The following is a 20231-nucleotide window of genomic DNA, read 5'->3' as shown; positions in this document are numbered from 1 at the left end:
GGCCCAGCCTATCAAACTGCCAAAGGCATAGAACTCAGAAGGAAGACCGGGCGAAGATGGAAGCACTGAGGGCCCGCCAGATTAATCCCACCCCAGCGCTGGAGGACACCATTTTACAGCTAAGTCTGCCATAATGTACTAATATACTGTGCATACTAGCACATTTTGTCATAACCCACCTGGGGGGCCCTAAAAAGAACTTTTTATAGAGGAGTTACCTACTGCTTTAAGGCCTCTTGCACACTGGAGTCAAAAATGCGATTTTTTTACTGATCTGACCACAGGTGCATTGTTGTCTATGGAACAATGCACACAGCTGCATAAAGATCTGTAATACTGAGATAAGTACAAAGGTGTGAATTAAAAATAGAAAAACGTACTTTTGAGTGCAGTAATGTACATGCATATAAAGATTGTAACGGATCAACCGCACCCCGACCGGGTACCTCCGTTGACGGATGCTCCTAGTGCTTCCCGAGGGCTCCAAGCACTCCACCAGACACAGTAACCACTTCAGACCTCACGAACCGCCACAGCTTGGTTAGGGTCTCGCGTCTCCTACCCACCCTGGACCTACGACAAGGCTCCAGGTTCCCATGGGTGAACCTCTCTTTCCCCAGAGAGTGCAGCAGAACAAGCTCTTACACAAGCTCTTACAAGAGCTTAGTGATTATCCAAGGGAGTATGAAAGACCATAGCAATCCCTTGTAGCATATTCCCCCAATAAGAGACAGGACTCTAGATTGAGGGTGAACTAACTCAACTTTATTGAACAAGAAACAGACTTATATACAGTTTTCCCCCACAAGGTTACCGCCCAGGTGGACCTTGTTGAGGACTGGACGTGACATTCACAATCCAATAGAAACAGGGTTTTACACTCAGTCATTCCCATACAGTGTACACAATCCCTCCCCCCTAACCTAAACTAATTATCTAGCCATCCGGAACGAACAACGTGAGGTCATTAACATTAGACAATGGGACGGCGCAATCCACATTCCATTTCAATACACAAACAATAGGACAGTCTGTGTGTCTCTCTCACATTAAAGCTGGAATACACATTATTTAGGAATTACAGATTTCATGGCAATGGGAATAAATCTTCATATTTCTATATGGAGATAGTACTGACAAATATGACTGTCCCATCTGAAGCAATTCAAACCATTAATTATCTGTTTTTTCACTTCCAGTGACGGTGAATACCGTCACAAAGATATACTCATGTACAGTGGGTACGGAAAGTATTCAGACCCCCTTAAATTTTTCACTCTTTGTTATATTGCAGCCATTTGCTAAAATCATTTAAGTTCATTCTTCTTCCTCATGAATGTACACATAGCACCCCATACTGACAGAAAAACACAGAATTGTTGACATTGTTGCAGATTTATTAAAAAAGAAAAACTGAAATATCACATGGTCCTAAGTATTCAGACCCTTTGCTGTGACACTCATATATTTAACTCAGGTGCTTTCCATTTCTTCTGATCATCCTTGAGATGGTTCTACACCTTCATTTGATTCCAGCTGTGTTTGATTATACTGATTGGACTTGATTAGGAAAGCCACACACCTGTCTATATAAGACCTTCCTGATCACAATGCATGTCAGAGCAAATGAGAATCATGAGGTCAAAGGAACTGCCTGAAGAGCTCAGAGATAGAATTGTGGCAAGGCACAGATCTGGCCAAGGTTACAAAAAGATTTCTGCTGCACTTAAGGTTCCTAAGAGCACAGTGGCCTCCATAATCCTCAAATGGAAGACGTTTGGGATGACCAGAACCCTTCCTAGAGCTGGCCGTCCGGCCAAACTGAGCTATCGGGGGAGAAGAGCCTTGGTGAGAGAGGTAAAGAAGAACCCAAAGATCACTGTGGCTGAGCTCCGGAGATGCAGTCAGGAGATGGAAGAAAGTTGTAGAAAGTCAACCATCACTGCAGCCCTCCACCAGTCGGGCTTTATGGCAGAGTGGCCCAACGGAAGCCTCTCCTCAGTGTAAGACACATGAAAGCCCGCATGGAGTTTGCTAAAAAAACACCTGAAGGACTCAAAGATGGTGAGAAATAAGATTCTCTGGTCTGATGAGACCAAAATAGAACTTTTTGTCCTTAATTCTAAGCGGTATGTGTGGAGAAAACCAGGCACTGCTCATCACCTGTCCAATACAGTCCCAACAGTGAAGCATGGTGGTGGCAGCATCATGCTGTGGGGGTGTTTTTCAGCTGCAGGGACAGGACGACTGGTTGCAATCGAGGGAAAGATGAATGCGGCCAAGTACAGGGATATCCTGGACAAAAACCTTCTCCAGAGTGCTCTGGACCTCAGACTGGGCCAAAGGTTTACCTTCCAACAAGACAATGACCCTAAGCACACAGCTAAAATAACGAAGGAGTGGCTTCACAACAACTCCGTGACTGTTCTTGAATGGCCCAGCCAGAGCCCTGACTTAAACCCAATTGAGCATCTCTGGAGAGACCTAAAAATGGCTGTCCACCAACGTTTACCATCCAACCTGACAGAACTGGAGAGGATCTGCAAGGAGGAATGGCAGAGGATCCCCAAATCCAGGTGTGAAAGACTTGTTGCATCTTTTCCAAAAAGACTCCTGGCTGTATTAGATCAAAAGGGGGCTTCTACTAAATACTGAGCAAAGGGTCTGAATACTTAGGACCATGTGATATTTCAGTTTTTCTTTTTTAATAAATCTGCAACAATGTCAACAATTCTGTGTTTTTCTGTCAGTATGGGGTGCTATGTGTACATTCATGAGGAAGAAGAATGAACCTAAATGATTTTAGCAAATGGCTGCAATATAACAAAGAGTGAAAAATTTAAGGGGGTCTGAATACTTTCCGTACCCACTGTATACTGCAACCCTGGCAACTAGAAGTGGATGAGGAAGAATTTTACATTTGTATGTATATGCATACGTATGTTTACTCGCCTATACACATGGTCTTTATTTATTTATTACAGGTACTTTAATGCACCATTAATTTACACATATATTTTACATGCCTGCAAAAAATTTGTTTTAAAGTGCACTTATTCCTTAAAGAGCAATTCCAGGCAACAGTGGAATGATCCAATTAGTGAGTTACAACCCCCATGCCAAAAAATGTTGTGTGTTAAATCTAAATACATTTTGTGGACGTATGTATTAGGTCAAGCTGTATTATTACCATATTTTTGTTTGTACATTGTGTTTCTCGATTTCTATGTACAAACTTGGAACCTTTCAAATAAGCAGAAAAGCATCAGAAAAAATCTACATAAAAACAGATTGCAATGATTTGCAAATCTCATAAACCTATATTTTATTCACAAGACCAGTTGCCAAAGATTTGGAAGAGAAATGTTGTCCCATTCTTGTTTGATATAAGATTCTAACTACTTAACAGTCCTGGGTCTTCTTTGTCATATTTTTAATTTCAAGATGAGCCAAATATTTTCAATTGGTGAAGAGTCTGAACTACAGGCAGGCCAGTTAAGCACCCAGGCTCTTCTACTTTGAAGCCATGCCTTCCCTGAAAAAGACATTGGATGGGAGCTTATGCTGCTCTAAAACCTAGATATATCTTTGAGCATTAATTGTGTCTTTCCAGATGTGCAAGCTGCCATGCCTTACACACTATTGCACCTCTATACCATGAGATGCAGGCTTTTGAACTGAGCGCTGATCACAAGCCCTAAGGTCCCTCTCTTTAGTCTGAAAGGCACGGTGCCCATGGTTGCCAAAAAGCATGTCAAACTTGTTTGACCACACAACAGTTTCCACTTTGCAACAGACTGTTTTAAATGCACTTTGGCCCAGAGAAGATGGCTGCGTTTCTGGATCATGATCAGATATGACTTCTTTGCATGTTAGAGATTTACCTTGCATTTTTGGATGGCAAGGTGATCTGTGTTCACAGACAGTGATTTCTGGAAGTATTCCTGACCCTTTGCAGTGATGTCCCTCACAGAGTCATGCCTGTTTTTAATGCAGTGCCATCTGAGGGCATAAAGATCATGTACATCCAGTATGGCATTTCGGCCTTGCCAATCGTGCACAGAGATTTCTCCAGACTGTAGATTATGATATATTTAACGTTTCTGCAGTTTTAGGTTGAGGAACATTTTCCTAAAATTGTCGATGCAGCTTTTCACAGATTGGTGAAGCACTACCCATCTTTACTTCTGAGACACTCTGACTCTCTAAGATGCTCTTGTTATACCCAATCATGTTATTAGCCTGTTACCAATGAACCTAATTTGTTGCATAATTGTTCTTCCAGCTCCTTGTTGCCTTGTCCCAACTTTTTTGAGGCATGTTTCTGCTATCAATTTCAAAATTAACTTTTATTTTCTTTGTGTAAGCATTTGATGTGTTTTTTATGTTGCTATTGTAAACAAAATATGGGTTTATGAGATTTTCAAATGATTGCATTCTATTTTTATGTAGATTTTTCACAGCGCCGCAACTTTTTTGGAATTGGGTGTGTACTTATGCTATTCAGAAAACACTAAAACTGTACTGGATTACTAAAATTAAAATCCAAAGCTAGAAATTGGACATAGTCTACACTTACAGTCCCCCTTCTCCCAACATTAAGGGTTAATCGCATATTGAGTCTACCAGCTATGTCCAAACTATGGCCCTCCAGCTGTTCAGGAACTACAATTCCCATCATGCCTAGTTATGTCTGTGAATGTCAGAGATTTACAATGCCTCATGGGTATTACAGTTCCGGAGCAGCTGGAGGCCAATAGTTTGGACACCCCTAGTCTAGGGGTATAGAAATAATACTTATCCTATTCCTCACTATAGGAGGGTCCCTCCAGCAGTGCGACGGGTCCTACAAAGTCTCCTCTCTAAGGCACTCCCGGCTGCGGTTGCACTACTGTCTCCTCAACATGCAAAGAAAGGTTAATAGCTCTACATTATACACAATGACACTGAGGGACCACCCACAGCCCAGAGCGCTAGCGGAAGAGGATAAGAGTACAGTAATGGACCAGAGTGGGGGTAAGGTAAGTAATACAACCTCTTCCGCTCCCCCTAGACTTAATGAGCATTGTGCAAGGATAGACTGTTTAATTCCTGGAGTTGGCCTTTAACTCATTTTACCTTAATCTGAGTTCTCTGTAATCTTACACAGGGCCAGTGGGCAGTTACTTACTGAAGATCATGCTATGTATCTTCCACTCTCTCTGTTTTTTGTATTGACAATCACATTTAATCGTGCAAGGCAGGCTTGCATCTGGTTAGTGGTTATGAGAGGCTTCCTAAAGTGGTAGTAAACATTGCTTAGTGCATTCCCAGATAGCAAGCAATTGAGCTGCAAGTTTAAAAATGACTTGCTAAGCTATTGCTAGACTTGCCAGGCGTCACAAGTTTGGTGCACAATTGCAGCAAGTCCGCATTGCAGGACTCCAGATCAACTTTCTTTGCAAACATTCTGCAAGTTTGCTACAATTTCTGGTTCAGTTATGTTGTGCAATAGTCATCCCACCACGTGGGTATCTGTGACTTGCAGAGCTCTTGCTGTAGACTCACCACTGCAACTTTGCTCTTGCTTGAGACTTGCCATGCTAATTTGCTACAAATTGGAAAAGTGTCAACTAAAACTTGTGCTTCAAGTGCTCTGCAAGTGTACAACTTGCCAGTGAAAATGCGCAGCAGGTTAACAAGACTTTCAATTCAACACTGCCACAAATTTGTGGCAAGTTATCCCTGCTATCTGGGTTGTACCTATGGGTAAGCTTATAATAAAGCTTACCTGTAGGTACAAGGAATATCTCCTAAACGTGTACCGTTTAGAAGATATTTACTATTTCTGCAGCCAGTGACGTCACTGGTACATGCGTACTGAGCACTGAAAGAACGTTATATTGAGTATGCCTTCCCTTCAGAGCGCTGTGCTGCAATTGTGGCTCCCGCGTGTATGTGCGAGAGTAATGTCCTTGAGTCTCGGCTATTTGAACATTTAGAGTCCGCATACTCAGAAGGAAAACAAGATGAAGATGTCAGTGGTGACAACGCACCACTGGAGGACTTTATTTTAATCACTTGCCGACCACGGCAGGTCGGCTCCCCCAGGTCCAGCGACGTAGACATACGTCGCTGGACTCCTAGTGATCTCGGCGGCGCAGAGGATCGCTCCTGCTGTTTTTAGACACAGCGGAGTCAGGCCGGAGGAGGAGAGGTGGCAATCGCCACCTCTCTTCCCCGATCATCGCGGATCTTCTCCGTGACAGACAGGAGGATATCACAGGATTCAGCAAAGCTGAACCTGCGGTCTCTGTGTGTGTCACAGAACCCTCAACCCCCCCCTCACACACGTCAGTAAGCATGAGCCATACATTTAACCCCTTGATCACCAAAAGTGTTAACCCCTTCCCTGCCAGTGTCATTATTACAGTAACAGTGCATATTTTTAGCACTGTTTACTGTAGTAAGGTCACTTTTCCCCCTAAAAGTGTAAAAAATGTCAGTTAGGGGTCCAATTTGTCCGCCGCAATGTCGCAGTCCCACAAAAAATTGCGATAACTCAAAATACAATTATTGTGATTTTATTTACCAAAAATATGTAGCAGAAAACAAATTGGCCTAAAATGTTAAAAAAAAATTGATTTTTAATTTTTTTTGGGAATGTTATATATCAGAATGTGAAAAATATATATATTTATTTTTTTTTTCAAAATTGTCGCTCTTTTTTTGTTTATAGCGCAAAAATTTAAAATTGCACAGGTGATCAAATACCACCAAAAGAAAGCTCTATTTGTGGGGGGGGGGGAAGGACGTAAATTTTGTTTGGGTACAGCGTCGCACAACTGCGCAAATATCCGTTAAAGTAATGCAGTGCCCAATCACAATATATGGCCTGGTCAGGAAGGGGGTAAAATCTTCCAGTCTTAAAGTGGATAAAAATACGCTCATTGAGAATTTTTTTGTCAAAGACATGTAGCTAAATAAATTTTGGTCTAAATATATGACAAAAAATGAATATATTGGATATTTTTTAACAGTCAAAGTAGAAAATGTAAATTTTTCGCCAAATTTTCGCTCTTTTTTTTTATTAATATCGCAAAAAATAAAAAGCGCAGAGGTGATCAAATACCAGCCAAAAGAAAGCTCTGTTTGTGGGGAAAAAAGGACGTCAATTTTCTTTAGGTACAGCATTGCATGACCGCGCAATTGTCAGTTAAATTCACGCAGTGTCAAGTTGAAAAAAGCGGCCTGGTCATTGAGCAGCAAAATCTTCCGGGTCTTAAAGTGGTTAAGGTAAGTCTTTCATATTGTGCTAGTATGTGATGCATTATGATACAATATGACCTTAATTTGCAGCGGGAAGGTTTTTTGTCCAGATTTTACTACCGCTTTAGTACTGACCTTTTTTTTATATCAGGATATCTGTATGTGATAGACAGCAAGAAGCAGTAGGTATGATTTTTCTCCTGCATCACAAACAAGGATTCCAGGATCACTAGATCAACAAATAGGACAGAGGTAGACTAGCACACTACAGCTATGCCAGGCTGGGAGTCTAAAAGCACTGAGTGGGCAGGCTAGGCTCCCTCTGTGCACCCTAATGTTTCAGTCTCAATTGTGACCGGAATGGATCTTTAAAGGAGATGTACAGCCAAAGCTCATTTGGCTGTACATCTCCTATGGATCACAGGAGTGCAATTCATTCTGCACTCCTGTGACCCGTTTTAAGCATAGAGCGTTCTGAAATCTGCTCTCTGCTGACTTTACAGATGTCGGTCCAGGTACCGCGTCCTCACGACCACAGAGTTGGGATCCACCAGATGCCTGGACCGACACCCGGCTCAGTCTCTCAGCGAGTCGCCCCTCCACAGCTCAGCGCTCCAATGAAGGATGAGGAGTCAGAGCAGGGAGCTGCTGTCTGCTCAGGGAGCTGTAAGAACTGAGTGATCGCCGGTATTCGATCGCTCGGTTCTCAGTGTAGAGGCGCCGGGGGACAGATGCAGCATCGGACCAATGCTGCATCCACCTAGGTAAGTATAACCAGGCAATAACCCAAAACTTCTCTTTTAAAAGCCTATTTTTGGATGTGTAGTATTTACTACCATATAGTTCATATTCCTATCGCACACCTTCCTGGTTTGTAGGCACGTGTGTACTGGGTGCTGAAGCGATATTCACCAGCACACCAAGGATCTTGCAAAAGCAGTCCAAAAACTTTATTCCAAAGAAGATCAAATCAGAAAAATATAGTGCAACGTTTCGGAGCCGCACAGGACCCCTTCGCCTGGCATGCCTGACGAAGGGGTCCTGTGCGGCTCCGAAACGTTGCACTATATTTTTCTGACGAAGGAGTCCTGTGCGGCTCCGAAACGTTGCACTATATTTTTCTGACGAAGGAGTCCTGTGCAGCTCCGAAACGTTGCACTATATTTTTCTGACCAAGGGGTCCTGTGCGGCTCCGAAACGTTGCACTATATTTTTCTGACGAAGGAGTCCTGTGCAGCTCCGAAATGTTGCACTATATTTTTCTGACCAAGGGGTCCTGTGCGGCTCCGAAACATTGCACTATATTTTTCAGATATGATCTTATTTGGAATAAAGTTTTTGGACTGCTTTTGCAAGATCCTTGGTGTGCTGGCGAATATGTATCTACTAGTATTTACTACCAGACAGTCAACTCACAGAGGAAGTAATTACATATCTCATTTTAATTCCCAGCCATGTGTTCATTACACACGTCAGTATAACATTTAAAGATTTAAGAAAAGGGGATAAAAATGTATACTTTACTATGAATGCAAGACAACCTAAACTTTAATTGCTGCATCCTGCAACAAATGTGTGCTTTTCTCCTTTTTACTTTTAAAAGAAGATGATGTCATATTTTAGGAAACATTGTTTTTCTTTGCCTCTGAATAAATGGGGGCCCTTTAAGTTCAGTTTCTCTAAAAATATCCTTGTTAGCAGCTTTCAGGGAGTTGTGGCTGCAGTTTATAGACTTGGAACACAGTTCTTCAAACACGTCTCCTCTGACTCTCATAGTTATAAAAACCAGGCTGAGAAGAAGGCCTGCTGGTATGTTTCAACTCACTTAATAAATAGAACTGATTTAATCATTCAGGTTCTTTGATTGAACAAAATACAAATATACTTATATGCAAGTTATATTAGAATCACGACCCACTGAAAAAAAAAAATATTTTTTAGAACTGTTTATTTATTATTTGTATTTATGAGAGTACTTACTAAACTATCTAATTACTTCTATTTTATAACCCCTTGCTGCACTTACTGTACAAAGGGAAGCAATCTAATCCACAGTGTGTGTGTGTGTACTGTTCTATTTTGGCTCACCGGCCATTTCTGTCGGAAGTATCTATGACTAAAGAGCTCAACACATGCGGCCTGCAGTGAAACAAGCAGATCAATACACAGTTGAGGAATAGGAAGACACTACTAACATTCCTCAGAACAAAAAAGCCAAGGGGAAGTCTTTTTTTATCTCGTGAGGACTTGTGACTTGCTTGCTGTGCAGTATTAATGCTTAGACAGCGTAAGCATATGTTAAAGTGTGCATAAAGGCTGCCAGCACTGCCGGGAACGAATGTATGCAATGTGGTAATATAAAACTGTTATAGATGATGTCATAAGTGAATGTATGAATGTAATCCACGCTATGGATAATCAAAAAACTTTAGTGATATTCTAAAAAAGTGCTGCAAGCTGCTGGCCCCCTGCTACCTAGGTAGTGCCTGTTAAAGAATTTATGTATAGGGGACGGGTTGTGGCATTGCTCTGTGTGCAATAAAAACGAATGCATCCTTTGGGGTATCAATGATTTCAAAACGCACAAAATAAATCAGCTATGTGCGACATATGCCAAAATTATTATCATGTGCAAAAACTGCTAAAGTGCAAAATATAAATTATTGTATAGCATTGGTAAAAAATATGTGCAAAAATGCTAAAAGTGCAGGTGCTACAATAGTGCCCAGTGAGCAAGTGAAGTGAGCTTCCAATTACACTCAAATCATGAACAATCCATGAAATCACATATAAAACATAAAGTGATCTGTGCTTGAAAACAGTTCATGGGTAGTGTGCAGTGTCCTATAAATTCAGCGTTCCCATTAGCCTTGTTGATCCTTATGGTGGCATCAATAAAGGGATGTTACTTGATGATGTTACAACCAAGGGGTTGTGCCACAGCATGCAATGTGCCTGGTGTCTCCACTCGTGCCCCCCTCCTGATATTACACTCAGTAATTAAACTTACATTTACCAAAAGTATGTCCCCTTACAACAGGGGTATCCAGCCTTTTCAACAACGCCTGGCTGTATGCTGCATCCACGCCCAACTTTCTGGCAGCCTTTCCTTGCAGTCAGCAGTAATCTCAGTGGTACATAGTGTAAAACCATACAAAGAGGTTTTATTGATAAAAATTTAGCAGTGCACTTACATTTAATGAAATACAAATTGCTTGAGTCAAAATAACAGGAAGTCCAGAATGTGATGCGCTCCTCAGACCCAAACTGGAAGTGTTGCAATTAAGCTAGGCTCCTCCCTACGCGTTTCATCACTCTGCAATCATCAGGAGTGGCACCATCTTGCTCCACTCACCAGTTTATATCAGGTAAGGTATCCTAGCAACCCTCAGTCACATGATCTGTGGCCATTTAAAATTAGATAATAGCATGGATGTTTTCCAATGTTTCCTGGCAACCCCATATCCGATACAAATGCAAATGTAGCTGACCGCAGTCTTCTCCCTATCCAGCGGCAGACCGGTAAGCCTCCGCAGGTGTATACTTGGCCTGCGTCATATTTACTTAATTGGCCAATGTGTGTATCTTTAGCTCCGTGGGTGGAATTACAATTTGAAAATATGCTATGATATTGGAGTGGAGTGAGTGGAGAAAGATGGCATCGCACCGATGATGTCAGAGTGATGAAATGCGTAGGGTGGAGCCTAGCGTTATTGCGACATTTCTGGTTTGGGTCCGTGGAGCGCATCGCGTCCCGGACCTCCTGGTATTTTGACTTGTATTTCATTAAATGTAAGTGCACTGCTGAATTTTTATCAATACCACTACTTGTACAGTTTTACACTATGGGGGCTGTCTCTTCTATGTACCACTGAGATTGCTGGGGACTTCAATGAAAGGCCGCCAGAAAGTTGGGCGTGGATGCAGCATGCAGCCAGGTGTAGCTGAAAAAGCTTGATACCCCTTTTGCAAGTGGAGAGACATTTGGTGAGTGTAATATCAGGAGGGGGGCAAGAGTGGAGACACCAGGCATATTGCATGCTGTGGAACAACCCCCTAGTTGTAACATCATCAAGTAACGCCCCTTTATTGATGCCACCATAAGGATCAACAAGGCTAATGGGAACGCCACATTTATAGGAAACTGCACACTACCCATGAACTATTTATCAAGCACAGATCACTTTATGTTTTATGTGGGAATTCATGGATTGTTTATAATTTGAGTGTAATTGGAAGCTCACTTCACTTGGGCACTATTGTAGCCCCTGCACTTTTAGCATTTTTGCACATATTTTTTACCAATGTTGCACAATAGTTTATATTTTGCACTTTAGCAGTTTTTGCAGATAATAATAGTTTTTGCATATGTCGCACATAGCTGATTTATTTTGTAGGTTTTGAAATCATTGATACCCCTAAGGATGCATTCATTTTTATTGCACACAGAGCAGCGCCACAAGCCATCCCCTATACATAGAGTCATAGATAGATGATGTCATGTCTTCTTTTAGCTAAACCTTGTTACAGGCATTTCTATACAGTCGAAAGAAATGAAAAAAAAAAAACATAAATAAACATAAATATTACGGGTGATGTATTAGAGTAGAGGCTGATCACTTAGGAAAGTGTAGGGTGCACTTTGCAATGTGAATGTTAACTCAGCTTGGTAAATAGGCTAAAGTTGTGTTCGCTATGAAAACCAGGTCATGTGCAAGAGAAATTTCAAAAACAGGATTTTTGTGTACACGTTTGGATGATTGAAATTATTCACTATAGTGAATAAACATTCAGTTTGCTAAGAACATAAAGCTCACCTTGCTTTATGTTTAATGTGCTGCTTGACACAATATGGCATTATAGCATGCCTGAATCCTAGATCAGTACCAAAGCACTCTACATTTGTAAAAATAAAGTGCTCTTACACATAAGTTGACATAACATGTAATGACTTAGTTTATATTAGTATATATGTGTGTTAAATTGATTTACTATAATTCAAGTAAGGTGAGATGAGTCTGCTTTCACTTTAAGCAGCCAATCACATGCAGAAGTTCCTTTGTTTACCTTTGAATTCTCCTTTATTCTACTAGATGTTAGAAGTAAACATAGGGGTTTATTTACTAAAGGCAAATCCAGTCTGCATTTTGAGTTCACTGCAACTGCACTTGGAAGTGCACTTGGAAGCGATGTGGATCTGAGGGGGACATGCAAGGAAAATAAAAAACAGCATTTTTGCTTGCACATGATTGGATGATAGAAATCGGCAGAGCTTCCCCTCATTTCAGATCTTCTCCTTTAGATCTACAGCGACTGCATTCCCAAGTACACTTGCGGTGCACTTGTAGTGCAGAGTGGATTTTAGTAAATCAACCCTATTGGTTCAATTCACCTCCCCTACATTTCACTTTAGTTTGCTAGTTCAGTCCCATTGCCTCAAATTGATGCCCCTAGATGAGGTCTGCTAGACTTTGCATATGAAAAACACTTCTGCTGGCACTCGCAAATTCCACTATCCTTCTCTGCGGGATATAAGTGGAATTAAAATGATACTAATTATCCATCAGCAGAATAGATTGAGGGTCCTTTTCAGCATGCATGTGTTTGGGTTACAGCTTGCATGCTGGGCCATTTAAAACAAGGAGTAGCCTTGGTGTTTCTGTGCACTTTGTTTTTTTTTTTCAAGGAGCCCTTACAGATACTGTAGGCCTCTTAGACATTTATTTGTTGTTGTTTTTTTTTATGTATGTGTGCAGTTTTCATATCGTATATATACCAATAGTAGTCAACTTACTTGACATATGGAGCTTAAAGTGCAGCCCCCTGACATCACCAAAGGTACGCACATAATATTCAATAAATATAGAAGCAAATTAAACTGCCAGAAACTGCACACATGCAACAGGAGATGATCAGAGCCTAATGGCATGCTACCAGAGATGGTCAGAAATTATGAGCATGCTGCAAGAAATAGTTAGAGACTGCAGACATAATACAAAAAATGGCCAGGGGCTGCATTGTACAAGAGATGGTCAGAGAACGTGGACATGCTACAAGAGATAGTCAGAGACTACAGACATACTAAAATAGATGGTCAGAGAATGTGGACATGCTACAAGAGATAGTCAGAGACTACAGACATACTAAAAGAGATGGTCAGAGAATGTGGACATGCTACAAGAGATAGTCAGAGACTGCAGACATACTAAAAGAGATGGTCAGAGAATGTGGACATGCTACAAGAGATAGTCAGAGACTACAGACATACTAAAAGAGATGGTCAGAGAATGTGGACATGCTACAAGAGATAGTCAGAGACTACAGACATACTAAAATAGATGGTCAGAGACTGCAGACATACTAAAAGAGATGGTCAGAGACTGCAGACATATTAAAAGAGATGGTCAGAGACTGCAGACATACTAAAAACTGCCAGAAACTGCACACATGCAACAGCAGTTGATCAAAGCCTAATGGCATGCTACCAGAGATGGTCAGAAATTATGAGCATGCTGCAAGAAATAGTTAGACTGCAGACATAATACAAAAGATGGCCAGGGGCTGCATTGTACAAGAGATGGTCAGAGAATGTGGACATGCTACAAGAGATAGTCAGAGACTGCAGACATACTAAAAAAGATGGTCAGAGACTGCAGACCTACTGAAAGAGATGGTCAGAGACTGCAGACATACTAAAAGAGATGGTCAGAGACTGCAGACCTACTGAAAGAGATGGTCAGAGACTGCAGACATACTAAAAGAGATGGTCAGAGACCGCAGACATACTAAAATAGATGGTCAGAGACTGCAGACATATTAAAAGAGATGGTCAGAGACTTGGTCTTCAAATTGTGGCCCGGGGGGCCAGATGTGGCACTTTGCTTGCTTTTATCCCCCCTTGAGGCACTATTTCTCCCACGTATATGAGGAACTATTCCTCCCACTGCCAACAATTGGCCATAATTCCTGCCACTGACGCCAAAGATACAAGGACCTATTCTATCTACTGACACCAATGATGAGGTATTATTCCTTCCACTGACACCAACAATGGGGCATAATTCCTCCCACTGACATATACAATGGGGCATAATTCATCCCACTGACATATACAATGGGGCATAATTCCTCCCACTGACATATACAATGGGGCATAATTCATCCCACTGACATATACAATGGGGTATAATTCCTGCCACTGATACAAGGACCTATGCTATCTACTGACACCAATGATGAGGTACTATTCCTTCCACTGACACCAACAATGGGGCATAATTCCTCCCACTGACATATACACTGGGGCATAATTCCTGCCACTGATACAAGGACCTATTCTATCTACTGACACCAATGATGAGGTCTATTCCTTCCACTGACACCAACAATGGGGCATAATTCATCCCACTGACATCTAAAATGGGGTATAATGCCTGCCACTGACATCAACAATGGGGCATAATTCCTGCCACTGACACCAACAATAAACGGGGTATTATTGACCATTTTATACTTCTACTGACCACAATATGCACGCCCCCCCCCCCCCCAAACTGCCCCTTTGTTTAGAAGGTTTGGAGACCCATGGATTAGAGGGGAAAATGCAAAGAAAACTAAGGCTTTCCCCACCATGCAACAATTAAATGCTTGTTTAGGTCTAGAGGGCTGCAAAAGAAAAGATACTTTATCTTACATGGTCCTCTGCTAAAACAGGCTATCTCCAGACTGCAAGACTAGTCTCCACAGCCACTTCTCCCTTATGCCCCATACACACGTGCAGATTATCTGCAGACTTTTGTCTGCAGACTTACCAAAACTATATAATATGAGGTCAAACCTAAACACTTTCAATTTGTATGCAATGCGGCAGGCCCTTGCACATAGAAAAGGTAAGTCTGCAGACAAAAGTCTGCAGATAATCTGCACGTGTGTATGGGGCATTATGCTCCAGTGGTTACAGGTCCTTTGACGTCAATAAGACCAATGCAGAGCCCACAGCCCTGCACTGGGCACGAGAATGCCAAGGGACCATCCACTGCCATGTTTAAGAGAGTTGAAGAGAGCGCTGGCTGCCAAGGAAGTGGAAGGCAAGTTATTGCTATTCCCCACTGCAAAAGATGAGTTTTACTTTCCCCAGAAATAGGTTTTCACTAATAAAAAGCAGTCACAAGCAGACCACACACACACTAGTAGAATTAAATTTCTAATTTTTCATTTTAAGAACGTTTTGTTCAATTTTGGAAATCATTAGTGTGGTCAAATGGATGTTTGTTTTTGACTAAAGTGGCCAGAAAATTTGAAAGAGAAGAATGGAAAATGTTCCTCAAACAAAGGAATTTCTAACAGTGCATGTGGTTTCTGTTTGGAAAAATTATATTAATCCCAAAACCAAATGATAAAAGAAAACAACATTTTAAAGTACTTTCAAATGGTGTTTTTCCAGTGTTTGGATTTACTGAGAATTTTCATACCGATGTTCACACAACCTTTGTTTCAAAATCTACTAGTATTTTGCCAACTTAAGGATTATGTGCCTTCAGGGGTTTGAGAAAGCACCAAACACCTCGGGGACCACACAATGTGGAAGTGAGTTTTGGAAAGTTTCATTGTGAAGCTAAGTTAGACAGCAAGCTGTAAAAAAAAGAAAACTTTCATATGGTTATGCAGAAGTTTGAATTCAAGCCTTGTACTCATGATGAAAATATCGGATCAATGATTGTCCTGTTTTTTTTTTTTTTTTGTCTGCTAGTCTCATACCAAAAATGAAGAAGTTACTAAAGTTCTGAAAATTCTCATACAACATTTCCAATCATACGTATTCTTGGCCTTCTTTTTTTTTTTTAAGGCAAATGCTGTACTGAATAAATAAAAATATTTTGTTCTGGTTATTTGGATCATTTTGCATGAACTGTCGTGATTGGCTCTCAAAAGCTGTGTACTAATGATCAGATTATCGTACGATGGTGTTGAAAACATTATTTTCCATCTGATCTCATTGTGTGTACTAGGCATTAGCCTAGGTCAAGGGTCTTCAAACTATGGCCCTCCAGATGTTCAGGAACTACAATTCCCATCATGCCTAGTCATGTCTGTGAATGTCAGAGTTTTGCAATGCCTCGTGGGATGTGTAGTTCCACAACAGCTGGAGGGCCATAGTTTGAAAGGGTCTTCAAACTATGGCCCTCCAGATGTTCAGGAACTACAATTCCCATCATGCCTAGTCATGTCTGTGAATGTCAGAGTTTTGCAATGCCTCATGGGATGTGTAGTTCCACAACAGCTGGAGGGCCATAGTTTGAGGTTCACACTGAATGTGGGTTTGAAATCATGCGTGTTCAGCTGAACTGGCATGATTTCACACAGGCATTTCAGTCCCACTTTGGGGGCGAGTTGAGAGACATCTGTGCGGGTTATTATTATACAGGATTTATATAGCGCCGACAGTTTACGCAGCGCTTGACAATTTGTGGGTAGGCAGTACAACTACAATACACTTTAATACAGGGTTAATGCACAGATGTCTATTGAAATCATCCCCGAAGTCGGCAAAAGTAGTGCAGGAACTACTTTTGGGAATCGGTGTGGTGCCGCAAACTTGGCGTCGCACCGATTCGGACAGTGCCGTTGCCGGCAATAGGCTCTGATTCAGCATGCGATTTGACATGTCAGGGGCATAGGGTGATATCATATACTGGCTAGCTGAACAGATTGATGGAAAATAACTTAGACTTGAGTAGCTGTGCATGGCAATCAATCAGTTTCTAGCTTTCATTTCCAAAGCTAAACTGAACAAGCTGTAGTTGGAAGCTGATAAGTTGCCATGCACAAGCCGCATTCGTTTTGCAGTGCAAGCTTTGACCGCCCCCTCTCCTCTTTTTTAGGAGATACCCAGGACAGCCCTGGGGGTATGGGAGTGCAGCGGCAGTAAATTACTACAATCTGTAGAGGTGCCACTCTGAAATCTGATGAGTACCCTGTGCCCACAAGCCCAAATCACCTGTTTTAAATGCAAGATGATGATCATCTTTGTCGCCAAACTTCTCCATGAGGACCACGAAGAGGACCCCGCAGGCGTTCTGGATGCCAAACACTGAGCCATTGCACCACATGGCAGAGAGCATGACTATCCACCCCCAGCCTCCTTCTGGGGGAACAAACTCAGTCTGTCCTGGGGCAGGCTCAGGAGCTTCTTCTTCTCCAGCAGCTTCCAGCTTCTTCTCCTGGTCTCCTGCTGCTGAGCTCCACTCTCCATTCTCTCTCTTCTCCTCCACCAGAGGTGAGCTCTCCTTAGCTGTCTCCTCTTCTCCTGGGGGCTCTTGTGTGGGGCTGGGCACCCCCTCACCCTCCAGTACCTGCTCATTAGGGGACTTGTCGTCAGTCATGTCAGCACACACCAGGAAGAGCTTTGTGTAACGTGGAACCTTGCTGCTGAGAGAAAAAGAACAACTTGTCTTCTATGACTTCAGGCTGCAGCTAGGGGCTGCCTATGATTCCAGCGTACAGGGAAGCTCTGGCTTTATTTGTGTGAGACTACCTGCTTTCTTCCTGCCCCTTCCCTCCTGTGTCCTGGCTTCTGTCACCTCGGACAAGCCGACTGTAGGCTGACTGGAGCGAGGTCTCATGTTTTTTTTATCTGTATGTAGGGAAAACCCTTGGAAGAGGCGTGCCGACCGGTGGAGGGAAGTCCCCGGAGTGTGGCCGCCCTCAGTCACTCAGCGCGGGAGGGGAGCTGACAGAACCTTTGCACGAGTCGTCTATACATCGGCCGCCCGGGTGAGGGAGGAAGTGTGCACAGACTCTCCCTCAGGGAGGAAATGTCACATAAACTTCCAGCACATCGTCATAAGTGCTTACTAATGAGCCCGGCTTCCTTCACGGACAAAGGATGTTTAGGTGACGCCTTATAACATCGTTATCACCCTCCTATTCCCATAATAGTTATTTATATGACCCGCACGCTACAAAACTAGCAGAAAATGACAAAATAACTTATTTCTAAAATATATATATAACACACTGTCAAAAGTATTGGTAGGCCCGCCTTTACACACACATGAACTTTACTGACATCCCAGCACAATGCTATCCATACACTATACTATACAATATGACTTCTCACAACATATACATCCAATATATCTGCTTAACCACTTAAGCCCCAGAAGATTTTACCCCCTTCCTCACCAGGGCCTATTTTGCGATTCAGCACTGCGTGACTTTAACGGACAATTGCGCGGTCGTGCGACGCTGTACCCAAATGAATTTGACGTCCTTTTTTTCCCACAAACAGAGCTTTCTTTTGGTGGTATTTGATCACCTGTGCGATTTTTTGATCATGCGCTATAGACAAAAAAAGAGCGACGATTTTGCAAAAATAACAATATTTTTCACATTTTTTCACATGAAATCCCAAAAAAAATGTAAAAATCTAAATTTTGTTAACATTTTAGGCCAATTTGTTTTATGCTACATATGTTTGGTAAAAAAAAATCGCAATAAGCGTATTTTGATTGGTTTGCGCAAAAGGTATTGCGTTTACTAACTACGGGAAAGATTTTTGTCATTTTTATTTATTTTTTTTAACGAGTAATGGCGGGAATCTACGATTTTTTTTGCGGGACTGCGACATTGCGGCGGACAGATCGGACCCTTGACTGACATTTTTTACACTTTTGGGGGTACCAGTGACATTACTGCAGTAATCAGTGCTATACATATGCACTGTTACTGTAAAAATGACACTGGCAGGGAAAGGGTTAACTTTATTGGAGAAGGAGGGGTTAAGTGTGTCCCTAGGGGCGTGCGTTTAACTGTAAAGGGGCGTGGATTTTCATGTAACAGCAGAGATCTATGGTCCTACATAGCAGGACCGTATGATCTCTGCTGTTACACAAGGGAGAATGACAGGCGGCTTTGTTTACATTAGCTGCCTGCCTTTCTCCCTCTATAACCGACGATCGCGAGTGACCGGCGGACATCGGGTCTGCCGGTCACATGCGCGGGGATCCCAGTGAGCGAGCAAGGGTGGGAGCAGGCGAGTGACGTACCGGTACGTCACTTTGCCTGCACGGGCTGACCGCCGCAGTATATATACTTGCGGCGGTCGGCAAGTGGTTAAAGTGGAGTTCCACCCTAAAATACAACTTTTCACCATCTTCTTCCTCTCTGTCACCTGTAAAACAATTGGATAATCGAAAAAATAATTTTTCTTTACTTACCTTGTTTTTGAAGAAAATATACTCACCTTACTTCCTGTTCCTCTCTCTTCGGCCGTGGCCCGCGCCGTCACTTCCTGCTTGCATTGATTCCTGGGAGCTGAGCGTCATCGCTCCCACGAATCAATGCGCCTGCACCGGCCCCGCTCGTCAGTTCCGGTGCAGGCATGTCATTCACTGCTAAACAGCTTCTGGGCATGAAGCTGTGCAGGAATGACGTGCCTGCACCGGACATGACCAGCGGGCCGGTGCAGGGCATTCTGGGACGAAGAGGACACAGAAGAGGACGCGCGCTGGCTTCAGCTGCCCACGCCTGAGATGGCAACGGTGGACAAGACATTTTCAAGGTAAGTATTTCTTCTTACAGGTAAGTGCAACCTGGGACAGTTCAGAGGCTATCCATTGTGGAATGCACTAGCCCTGACTGTCCTGGGGGTATTTTTATTAAAAAAACTTTCCGAGGGTGGAACTCCGCTTTAATCATAAAAACATATTTCATAAATAAAATGGCTGCTTCCATTTTTCTCATCAATACAAAAAAATAATTATAACAAATTTTCAAAAAAAGAACACTCAGCCGTGAGAGCAGACGATCGTGCCATCATGTAATGACCGAATTTTGAACAACAAAATCGTTCAATGGACGTAAATGAATCAGTCTTTCGTTCATTTTGTCACATAGTGCAAACAGTTCGGGCGAGAAACACATTAACCTTTCAATTTATCGTTCGTTCAGCAGAATTTTCCAAACTGTTCCTTCGATTTTTT

At 42.3% G+C, this 20231-nt stretch overlaps 1 protein-coding gene across 1 annotated transcript in view; it reads right to left on the bottom strand.

The window, feature by feature from the left end:
- The window catches only part of SLC16A10 (solute carrier family 16 member 10), a 214551-nt gene extending 196664 nt beyond the window's left edge, over nt 1-17887 (bottom strand). The window contains exon 1 of the mRNA XM_082249931.1: nt 17246-17887. Within this exon, the coding sequence (XP_082106057.1) occupies nt 17246-17630 (385 nt within the window). The 5' untranslated portion in view covers nt 17631-17887. The remainder of the gene's footprint in view (nt 1-17245) is intronic.
- Nucleotides 17888-20231: the final 2344 nt, after the last annotated feature.

Source organism: Pelophylax lessonae (assembly GCF_965119305.1).
Source record: "Pelophylax lessonae genome assembly, chromosome: 3".
In the NCBI taxonomy this organism is placed as follows: Eukaryota; Metazoa; Chordata; class Amphibia; order Anura; family Ranidae; genus Pelophylax; species Pelophylax lessonae.
Note: the sequence above shows the minus strand (reverse complement) of the source record. Positions and strands in the feature narration are given on the sequence as shown.